This window comes from Musa acuminata, chromosome BXJ3-8 (genome assembly GCF_036884655.1).
Source record: "Musa acuminata AAA Group cultivar baxijiao chromosome BXJ3-8, Cavendish_Baxijiao_AAA, whole genome shotgun sequence".
NCBI lineage: Eukaryota > Viridiplantae > Streptophyta > Magnoliopsida > Zingiberales > Musaceae > Musa > Musa acuminata.
The window spans coordinates 12,533,022-12,544,810 of NC_088356.1; the positions used below are offsets into that span (position 1 = coordinate 12,533,022).

Sequence of the window (11,789 nt, forward strand, 5' to 3'; positions counted from 1 at the left end):
ATTGTTGAAACAAAAGAGGAAGAAAGGGATGCTTGCAGCCTTGGCCGAGAGCCTCGACCGAGAGCCCTAGAAGAGGCTCTCGACCTAGCCACCTACAGTAAACGAGAGCAGCCATGCTACTCTCAGCAAGGCAGAACAAAGACCCTACAGCCAAGGATTCCTGGTTGCAAGTGGGACCCCTAGCGGCTATGGTTTCCTAACCGACTAAGAGACCCTGCGACCAGGGATTCTTGGTCGCATGTACCAAGCTAATGGTCAAGGTTTCTTGGCAGCTCAAGGAAAGGGTTTCCTGTGATGTGATTATTATTATTGAGGCCTGCGAGCCTTCATTTTTCTCGTTTATTATCGGGCATGCGTGCTTGTGATTACGTTGTAATTACACGATGAGGCGCAACGAGAGCGTGGAGGTGACAACAAGACCCACGAGGCCAAGACGAACGATCGCGACGCATGGAGATGGGCAGAGATGCCGACGGAACCGATGAAGACGAGATGGACGATCATAGGGCATGGAGATGCGCTGATGCACACATAGATCATTATGTAAATGATTGGGCCTACGACTCAGGCTAAATCACATTAGGCTGTGGTCCATGATCATCTTGTGTGATTGCTCATGTGATATGTGATTGCTTATACACCTACTAGATACGTGTATATATATATATATATATATATTTACATGTGATGTAGATATATATTAAATATGTATGTATGTGACACGTCATATTAAAAGACCGAATCAAAATCTCCTCTCACGATAATATTGTTGGAAAGTGTAAGGCAATTAGATTGACTCACATGGCCTTCCATCGTGATATGGAGGAATCGATTCTCGACATAGGTTAAGTTGGTCAAGTCCCTCGAGGCTCACCTATGTTGCGATTTGAGATCTTACCTACGATATAGAGATGTCACCAGTAACCAGAGGACGTTGTATGCTTGGTCAAGTCCCTCGAGGGCATATCATCGAATCAGACTCATCTTATAACGATGGTGATGACTTAACCGAACATCATGGTTGGTCGAGTCCCTCGAAGCCATGATGGTTCGAAGGTCGAACAGAACGGGAATCACAAGGAATTATGATCGACAAGAGTTGCCCATCTTTTCGGGCTTAGTGTAAGTGGTTGAGTCCCTCGAGGTTATACTGAGACTCTGATTGGATCCTGATCCCCACTAGAGATCCACTGAGGGCAGCGATTTAAAAAGGCAAGGCCCGAGCGCCTTGCTAATCTCATAGGCGACGCGCTTCAAACAGGCGCCGCCTGGACGCTCGCCCGAGCCCAGGCGCTTGGCGCTTCGGGCGAGCGCCTGGGTTAACCAAGGCGATCGAACCAGGATTTTAGGTCTGGTTCGGTCCTGGTTCGGTCTCCGATGGTTAGTTAGCTCAATCGAACCAACTAAAACTGCTATAAGTGACAACCAAACCCTAACCCTCGCCGCTGCCGCTCCCGATCCCGATCCCGTTGCTCGCCGTTGTCGCTGCTCGCAAATGCTGCCGCTATCGCCGCTATCGTTGCTCGCAAACACTGCCGCTGTCGCCGCTCGCGCCTCCCGCTGCTCGTCGCTCCTGCTCCCGCTCCCGCTGCTCGCCGCTATCGTTGTCGCTGCCTCCTTACACTCCGCTGTTGCTACCGCTTCCTCTTTTCTCAGTCAGCAGGCTCAGCACCCCCTTACACTTCCTTCTTTTTCTATTAACAGTATATAGTATACTGTTAACAGTATATAGTATACTGTTAACAGTATACTATATACTGTTAATATTGTTAGGTTTATTTGAAATTATTAATTTTCAATACTATTAATAGATTTTCTTAATTTAATAGCATATTTTAATTTAAAATTTTAAATAATTATATTTATTAATTATATTATATATTTTTATATTTTAGCGTCTCGCTTCGCTCGGGCGAGCGCCTCGGGCGTTTTTGGATCTTGGCGCCTAGCGCTTTTTAAATCACTGGCTGAGGGTCTTCGATTCACATACCAGAGGTTATGTGTTTCACGAAAAAATAGTGGGAGTAAATTAAGATAGAAGTCCTTATCTAGTTATCTTGATTGTTTACCTTTATGTAAAATCTATATATTATTTATTTCTGCTACATCTTTTGTTTGTCAAAAACATCTCGCTTTCAAATCTCTTACGTGGTATACTTGATGTCAACTGTCTCACTGGTCCCAACTACACGGATTGGCTCCACAACTTGAGAATCGTTCTCACGGTGGAGAAAATCGCGTATGTCCTTGACATAGTGATGCCCATGTTGAATCTCGGATTTTGATGATACAATCAATTGATGAGTTTACAATCTAATCTGTGTTTTAAGTGACGCAGGACTAACTTCGATTAGAAAAAGCAAATCGATTAAAGCAGGAGGAATCGAACATTAGGCCGGAGTGAAACATGTCAGGAGATTGGACGTCGAGCTGGATGATCGGTCAACGTACCGACAGAAGGACTTCGTGCCATGAGTTCGAGCATCAAACCGAAGATCAGACATTACGCCAAGGAGATCAAATGTTGCAGAGGTCAACATGTCAATTGGGCAATACGCCGAAGGAGAGGACGATGCGTCAAAGGATCGGACGAAGCATCGGATGACTCAATAACATGTCGGACAACAAATGATTCATGCTTTATAATCATTTGTCTAGATCGAAGTAGTTTAGAAAGCTAATTGAGTCGGTTTTGGGGTGTAACTATGCCAACTCAATTATAGGCCAATTAGGCCCAAGTTAGGATTATTTTGGGCCAAGTGGAAGGCACATTTGATCACTCATAAAAGGGCCAGGCGATGGCACCGACAGACTGGGCGATGGTACCGTTCAGACAATCTCCCAAACTGTGTCAGGCGATGGTACCGACAGTCTGGGCGGTGGTACCACCCAGACATAGTCTTCCAGACTTTGTCAGGCAGTGGTACCGCCAGACTAGGCGGTGATACCACCCAGTGTCAGTGTTGTAGGCGGTGGTACCGCCAGGACCCAAGAGACTCAAGAAACCTAGGATGAGACCTTTTTTAGCTCTATTTTTTAAGTCATTTGGGGTCTATAAATACCCTAGTTATTTCTGCTTGCAAGAGCACGAAATTAAGTAAAAAAAGGGAAATATATACTTGAGGAAAAAAGTGTTATAATCTCTCTACAGTTAGTGAGTCTCTTCCTCCTAGAGTTAGAAAGTTTCTAAGGAAGGAGTGATGTCCAAAAGAGAGAAGTGTAAAGGTTTTCTCCTGAGCCTGTGAAAAGGAGAAAGAGGTGTAAGGGTAATTGATCTTCGCCCATTAGAAAGAAGATCGGTAGTGAAAGTCAGTGGCCTCAAGTGAAGAGGAATCAGGAGTGGACGTAGATCGGAATGTGATACTATTCTTACCTAATTTACATTGATTTTGCTAAACTTATGCTATTACTATATTTATTTCTAACTTAAAAAACCTATCCTAACTTTTTTTTTTCAGGTATTTTCATAGGGTTTTACACCTAAATTAGGTGTACCACACGGTACGCCCTAGCGTACCGCTCGGTACACGATACCATACCGTACCGAGCCAACCTCGAAACACCGATATAGTACGGTATTGCATACCTTGCCTCATTCTCAGACAGCGATTTCGTAGTCTCAATTGTATGTTTGGTCCTTAGACTTGAGACACAAATGATGTCCCGTTTAAGTACTTTGTTCTTTGATACCGAACTTATAGGTCTGGAGGTTCCAGATCTAGCACAATCGATTATCGAGAGTGGTAGCCAACCTTACGAGGGCAATTGAGTGTCGACAGAGAACCATCCGCTCTCGATATTATGAGAGGAATATCCAATATGTTCTTGCTCAGGAAAATCCCTGGCCAAGGTCATTCGGATTGAAATAGAAAGAGTTCTCCGAGAGAATCTGATTAGAGCGAGACTCAAGTAGATTCCGTATGGGCCTGACAACACCATACTCGGTGTACAGTCTTTGGGATATTAGATGAATGAGGGACTATAGATACACGGTAACTGAGGACAGACAGGTCCAATGGATTGGATTCCCCTGTATCGTCTGGGGACCGCGGCGTAGTCGCTTGGTACGTCCATAGTTGATAAGTCGAGTGAATTATTATAAAAGATAATAATTCACTGAGTCAGAAGGAGTTCTGACAAGTATGACTCATGGCCAGCTCGATATTGGGCATAAAGGGTTACACACATATGGTAGGTGTCGCGGCGAGTAGAGGTTCGGATATGAGATATTCGCTGGAGCCCCTAACTTATTGGATATCCAATAAGCCCCTGAATTATTAGATCTTGTGGATAAGATCCAATAAAAGCTAATGAGAGTTTCTTAGGTAGAAATCCACTAATCTAATAGGTTTAGATAGTTTGATGGAAATCAAATACCTAATTGGGCAGGATCCATTAGGGTTAAGTTGACTGGGACCTCTATAAATAGGAGGGAACCAAAGGGGCATAGATTAAACCATTTTTTGCTGCTACCTCCTATTCTCCTCCCTAACCGATAGCCCCAATTTGGGGCGTGTTGACAACAAGAAGAGCCGGCCCCTTCTTGATCACATAGTGCACGTGGAGAGGAAGATCGTGCAGCAATTTGAGGACCGCCTTCGCCGCATCTACTGTGTGGATCACCGCTGGAGAGGAGGACAATTGACCTCCTTCATCCACTCCTACAGATCTAGGATTTTATAAAGATAAACAATCTCCCTAGATAACAAATCTCACTTGATACACGCGGTTTCAGTTTTGCGTTTTGTTTTACGCACCATTCTTTGCACGATGATAAGAAACTTTTTTCTTTAAGAAATCTGGGATTTTGCTTTTTTGTTCTTCCGCTGCACATATGATGCTTTGTCCAGGTTTCCCAATAATACCGATCGGTACACATCGGTAACGATTGAAATCTAAGGTGTACCAACCGGTACACTTCGGTAATTATCGAAATTTAGGACGTACCGGCCGGTACACCTTGGTAACGGTCGGATTTCGACCATTACCACCCGGTACATACCTTGTATCGCTCGATAGCACCCGGTACATACCTTGTAACGGTCAAAACACTGGTATCGCTTGGTAGAGGGTGGTCCACGTACTAGTATCCTCTCGGACTGGTACGTACTGCACTTACCGAGCAGTACACATCAAAATTAAGAACCCTAATATGAATAAGAATCAACTAACGAGCATAAAAAAATTAATTGATAAGAAAATTAAATTTTGCAGCAGGAGCATAAGACAAACAAATTACCTTTTGAATTCGATCCAGAGCACCACCAGTAGCAAAGGTTTCCTTACCAAAATCATCTATGGTCACTGCAGAAAGCCTTGCAAGTTTCAAAGCTGCTGCAAATGGATGGCCAGGATTGCTGTGGAAATAAACAATAAGACCTCAATACATTGAAAAATCAGCAATCACAAGACGAGAAAGTGTACCTTTCTGTGTCTTCATATCTTATATGTATATTGGTAATGGAGAGCTTGAGATTTCCGATGATAGTGTTAATCAATGATCCTAGCCATGATGTATTCTTTAAAAACGAATGTCAGTTACAAAAGCAAATGATGGAGCAAAATCCACTAATTCTGAAATTGAATAATGCAATAATGCCTTGAACTGTTTGGTATGAACTTACAATGTTAATTGTACCATAGACAAGCAAAGTGGTTAACAAATAATTTGCCAATCAAACCCAGTTTTAATGCAAAAGTCGTAATTATCACAGAAGCAAATTTTCAGACATACGCCAAACAAAATTTTCTGTTCAGAATTGCCAATCGAAAAGAAGATATGTAGGATATCCCTATAAAAATTTAAAAACTTACATATATTTCAAGTCCATTTATGAAAGCTTTTTTGCATTAGATTCCTTAAAAAAAACAAACAGTTGGAATGTGAAGTTTATATTATCGAAGGACACCAAGTATTTTTTACTTCTATGCAAGTTGACAAAAAAATTGCCCCCTAAATAATATAATAACTACAAAAGCAGTCTTTTTCAAGATGAAATTTAGATTTTACATTACTGCATACTTATCTTACTTTTCGCAAATTGTGATCTATCCAAAAAATCATTATGCTAAGTTGTGAGCATCAGCAGCAGCATGGCATGTGCCATAAATTTTCAATGAAAAAAAACATTAATATTTTTTTTGTATCTGAAAAACTTTATATAAGTTTTCAATGAGGTAAATTTGGAATACCATACAAACCAGCAACAGAGCATCAGACGTAATTCCTAATTTCCTATAAAGTTAAACCTAATTTAGTGAAAAAATTGAGCAGTTGCCATGAATAACATCATCCACAACTGGATTGACATAGCATACATGTAAATAGTCTAGGTTGCCAAGGCATACATATATATATATATATATATATATACACATATATATATGTATGCATGTATGTATATATACACACACACACTATATATATATATATATATATATATATATATATGTATGCATACATATATGTATATGCATACATATATATATATGACAGTTTCAAGAGATCTGCCCTAGCCTATCTATTCTCAAAATATAGAAAACCAGACAACCATAGATCATAAAAATATACAAAAGTAGAAGTAACAACAACCTGTAAGGTCTCAAGTCTCAACTACCAATTATGTAAATGATTTACCAAACATTGTATGAACGAAATAAATTCAAATTAAACAAGAGACTGCCTGTAGGAACCTCCTACTCCATATACACATATAGATAAACATTGTTTCTCTCAGGCTGACCAGCAAAATGATTTTTCCATTCAAATCAAGACCGAACATCAATTTGCAAACAAACAACCCAGACTTCTAGTGTGATTTTTACCCCCTCTAAGTTGTTCCCATATCAATAACCAAGGATCTCCAATTCATTTACCCATTCACCAAGTGAAGCACAAACTAGGTGACATAGCATAGAGAAAATTTAGTTCTTCACAAGTTAATGGATATACAATGCAATCAACTTCACAGATCATAATCTTTGGTAGAAAGATATTGTAGTGGATCTAAATTAACTTCAATGGTTTGGAACTATGATTTTCAATCTTCTATTGAAGATCTTGGAGACTTTGAGAAGTGATTCCATAACAGGTTGACTAGTGACAAGTTTGATAATACACATACATAAATAGTAAATATTATATATGTGTGTGTGTGTGCGCGCGCGCGCGTGCATATTCAGGCATACATATTTATCATCTCAAAATGAACAAAAAAATTCAAAAAATCAAAAAAATTAGTGGAACACACCATTTCAGATTTGAGCTGCTGCTCACTCTCCAACAGCTTCATTTCCAGTTCCTAGTTAAGAAGATAATATAATTAATCAAAATATCATATGGAACTTCTAACTCATAGTTGACAAGAATGAAGACGATAGGCTGATTTTTACCTTCACTTGATTCTTCTTGGCTTCTTGGACAGCATCTTCACTACAACCTTCAATTTGTGTTGCAGGTTCAGCTAATAAAAGGATTCGATCAAGATAAACCAGAACTGGTTCTTGTCCCAATCGACTCCATGGAACCTGAATGAAGAATAATAAAGAGGCATCCACATTAGAAGTCGAATCTTTCTTACACTAAATGAGAAGTCTATTTTGTAGCTAGGAAAATGAAAATAATGAAATGGCTACGAGAACTTTCTTTTTGCTAACCTTCAGCTTCACAGATCCAAGAAAACCTGCTTTAACTTTAACAGGCAGCTTCAAAGCATTAAGGGCCTCTGGCCTCAATTGCATGTTTGATAGTTCCACATCCCCTGCATTCCAAATTAAAAAAGAAGAAAATTAATAGTACTTGCTGGACACTAGATACAAGATCTCTAATAAAGAAAGAAAATAAAGCTGCTAGAAAAGCTAAATAAATATTAAACACTAAATAGGTCCTTTAGCTCCAATTAGGATTTTCTACTAATCACTTGAGGTTATATCATCCCAAACTTTTACCTGATTTAGTAAAAGCTACATATCTTTTCCCTCCCAGACCCCACATCGGTGACAACCTTGTGCGCTGGGTTCATCCTTTCCAAATGTTCTTTATTAACATTTTGAACATCCTATGATGCCACATGTATATCCATTGATAGTACCTTAAATGCATGTCATATTGTCACAGCCTCCTTTAGAAATAATGGAAATTACCATGTGATAGGAGCACAAATAGCTCCATTACCCAGTGTTCAAACTTAATGTCCTTATATTATCATCGTTCACAAGATGCATTTGCAGCTAACCATTAGAAATTGTATTATTCAACAAAAGTGCCCATCTAAGCAACAATAAGACTGTTTTTTTTTTTTTTTTTTTTTGCCTCAAATAGCTGTTCCGAAGCTCAACTTGTTTCCCTCCGGCATGTGAAAGAACAGAAAATAACAAAAGAACTGCCACAACCAATCCCTTTCTCTGCCTAAATTAACATCGCATCTAGCCTTGTGTGATTTCTTCCAAACCCAGGAAGCATATCCCGCAACCATCCTCCAAAAACTCTATCTCACAATGGACAGTCTCATCCTCTAGATGGATAGATCCAAAGCTGAATTACATGAAGTAGGTCTAACCCATCTATCATGAAGATCTTCCCTCATAAAAGGTGGTGCTGCAGTAGATCTGTTCATGTAGATGGTTGCATCCTCGAGTGCATTTAAGTATCATGGTGATATCCTTGAGTGACTGATCAAGCCTCAACATCAAAACCTCAATTCAATGGCGCTTGAAATGCAAAAGCACGTGAACTAATTTCAATGATCACAAGCAAGAAATGAACATTTTGCACTAACATGTACCCTAACATTTTGCATTTCGCTTTTATCTAATCCTTGACATGTCGTTATCTGATGTTGATGTAATGAAGGCAACAAACCATGCCTTCATCGACTGCCAAATAGTTAATATTCAAAAGAAAAGGATAAGCAAAACGTGGTACAATCCACATTTTACTTGTTGCACAACAAATTCTTTATCAGAACAGTGGCCTAGTGAAGCTGAAAAACAGAGAAGTCAAGGTGGTGAACACAATGCACGTGCAATTACCAACAGACAAATGAATCGAAGAACTGGAACCCCAAATGCCATTGGTACCACCAGCGAAATAATTCCCCAATCAAAACGCAAATACAACTCCAGAGTAGATTAACCATAATTCCCATAATTACAATCTTGAAATCCACTCGCGGTGCAGAATTCTCCAGAAAGAGAGCAACAACCAACTATTCCCCAGCAAATCGTTATCAGACATCGGAGAGACAGTAATGAAAGAGAAGAAAAGCAATAAAGAACCTAATCCCCGCAAAGTGGTACGGTTTCTATTCTTTCTCGATTTATTACGCATTGAGGGACAAATTACTCCCTACCAAATCGTTCTCTCTAGGGCATGATACATCAAGAAACGAGCACAAGAAGGAAAAGAACAGCGATCGAGAACCTGATTCCAGTACAGTAGGGCATTTTTTTTTCCAGGTTTCGTGATTTAATTTACCTTGCCAAACGCTGATCTTGAGGGCCTCCTTGCTGAGGCCGCGTACGTAGTTGCCGAGGTACTTCTGAAGCAAGAAGGCGACCTTGTCCTCCAACATCTTCTTCTTCTTCTTCTTCCACTGCTACTACTCCGCTCGATCGATCGGTCGATCATCGACTTCCCGCCGACCGCCGCATAATTCGAGAACTGCGACGCGATCGTCGACGAATGGGAGGGTGGAAAAGGGAGAGAAGGATCGGGTTCGAAGAGACGAGAAGATTTTAGAGTTTGCTTGACGAGAGGGCCTGCGACTAGCGACCGCCTTATACATTGCGAGGAGAAGCGGAGGGCTGGCGCCGACGTCATGCGCGTATTAAGTGTCGAAAATACCCCTGTGATGTGCTTATTGGTAACGTATTTTATTTTCTTTTTATCCGCTCCTACAATCATTTTTATTTTGGCGTAATTTGAAAGGATGCCTCAGTTGAGGTCGACAAATTACTTCGCTAATTCGGATTACGATTGGGTTCCGAATCCATAATGCATGTCCAATTTCAGTACTCCAAATTCAGATTAATAAGTGACAAGTTTTGGGTCCTGTGCAGATCAAGAATTCAGCCTTATCGTAGGTTGACTTCAATTTGTTTCGAAGACCCCTCTTTTTGTAGCTAATTTGTTGGCGTCTCCCCTAGTTTTGTGGGTTAGATCGGTGGATATCAGACGAGCTTTTATATTGCGATGATTGCTACGCTGAATCTTCTTTACTTTTTCTTTGGATAAGGAAAAAAAGATGATCGCCATTGCCTAAGCTTATTATGTCCGACCAAAACTCATGTGCGAGGGTGAGAAGCCATATCTCTCTACAGTAAAAGAGTGATCTCGTTTCCCTCTCAGGACAGCAGCACCTGTTCATATACGTAGGAGATGAGAGACGAAACGTTCATGGATGTACCTCTGAACGAATGGGGATGAAGAATATACATCTGTGAATCACGTGAACGGGCCCGCCCAATTAAACTGAACTCACTTATCAATGTGGCTGCCCCTATGATCCCATCTACCAATCAAGTCAACAGTTGGTTTCACGTGCATGTCGTACCAAGCGATTTGGAAACACGTGACATCCATGTTGCAGGTTTTGGGGATGAGCAGTTTGGATATATTCAACGATCTATTCACGTGATGATAAGTTTTGTATCAAAACTATATTTTTTTTATTATTATTAAGGTAAAACTGGTGAATAAGCGACCGTCAGGATACTATCGATTAATCTTATGTGGTCGATACGATGTATAAAAATATTAATTATATTATCCGATGATTATAATTAATATGCCAACCAAGTACCTCGTGTCACCAATTAGATCGACTTTTCTCTTCCGAATAATGTTTGATGATCTTAAGAAACTATTGCTACTGATAGCATCTTGTGTTATCTCGATAATTATCAATATATTTTTTATTTTATAAAAAAATACGAATACATCACGTCACCATTTAAATCGTATTATATCACACGTTCGATGCATTATTACTCGATGCGTTATTGAACCTGATCAATTCCTGGTGCTAAAATTTATGACTTAATCTTCAAAACCTTGGAGAACAAAGATTCTGTGTTTTAACACTTGCATGTATTTCATTGACGTGATGTTTATATAACAATTCCAAATATATAAATAAATATATTATTTTTTAAAAAAAATCTAATTTGATAACTAATAATTGTATTTAATAGTGTTATATATATATATATATATATATATATATATATATATATATATATATATATATATATATATATATATATATGAGGGGTACTGTGGTGATTTAGAGTGATGGGGAGGGGGACGTTGCACTCCACATTATCATCCGTCAGCACGCAAAGCACTTGAGTCAGTTATCTGGGCGCGACGTGGTGGGCTACAGATGGGTCCACACTGTTGGTATCCGTTGTCGCATCCAGATGGACCGGCCCGAATCATCTATAGGCCGAAATTTTGGATCCAATGACAAATCTGGCCCGTTAAACCACAAACGACCTTCCCTGATCGTTTCGAGGAAACCAAAAGTCTGGTACGTGGTTGATCGATAAATGGACACGATATGGATCGAACTTCACGTACATTTGCGGTTGGAAAAATTCGATAAAGAAGATGATGAAAATACTATGGAAATAAATAATAAATACAAGATCAAGAATACTTTACGAAATATATTTAGGCTTGAAACGTGTATAAACACTTTTCCAAAAATGATATTTGCATCCTTTTCTCGATAAGATTGCTATGGGTTTAATGCAAATAGTTTTAGTAGATATAGCAAGCCTGTAGA

General features: G+C 39.7%; 1 protein-coding gene across 2 annotated transcripts in view; it reads right to left on the bottom strand.

Annotated features, from left to right (window-relative positions):
- The window catches only part of LOC135645334 (uncharacterized), an 87,246-nt gene extending 77,514 nt beyond the window's left edge, over positions 1-9,732 (bottom strand). The window contains exons 1-6 of one of the 2 annotated variants that reach the window (XM_065163631.1): positions 9,476-9,732; positions 7,657-7,760; positions 7,393-7,527; positions 7,251-7,301; positions 5,425-5,519; positions 5,240-5,357 (exon numbers count right to left, since the gene is read on the bottom strand). In XM_065163631.1, coding sequence (XP_065019703.1) covers positions 5,240-5,357; positions 5,425-5,519; positions 7,251-7,301; positions 7,393-7,527; positions 7,657-7,760; positions 9,476-9,572 — 600 coding nt within the window. In that variant the 5' untranslated portion in view covers positions 9,573-9,732. The remainder of the gene's footprint in view (positions 1-5,239; positions 5,358-5,424; positions 5,520-7,250; positions 7,302-7,392; positions 7,528-7,656; positions 7,761-9,475) is intronic. The other variant, XM_065163632.1, reaches the window with a different exon arrangement.
- Positions 9,733-11,789: the final 2,057 nt, after the last annotated feature.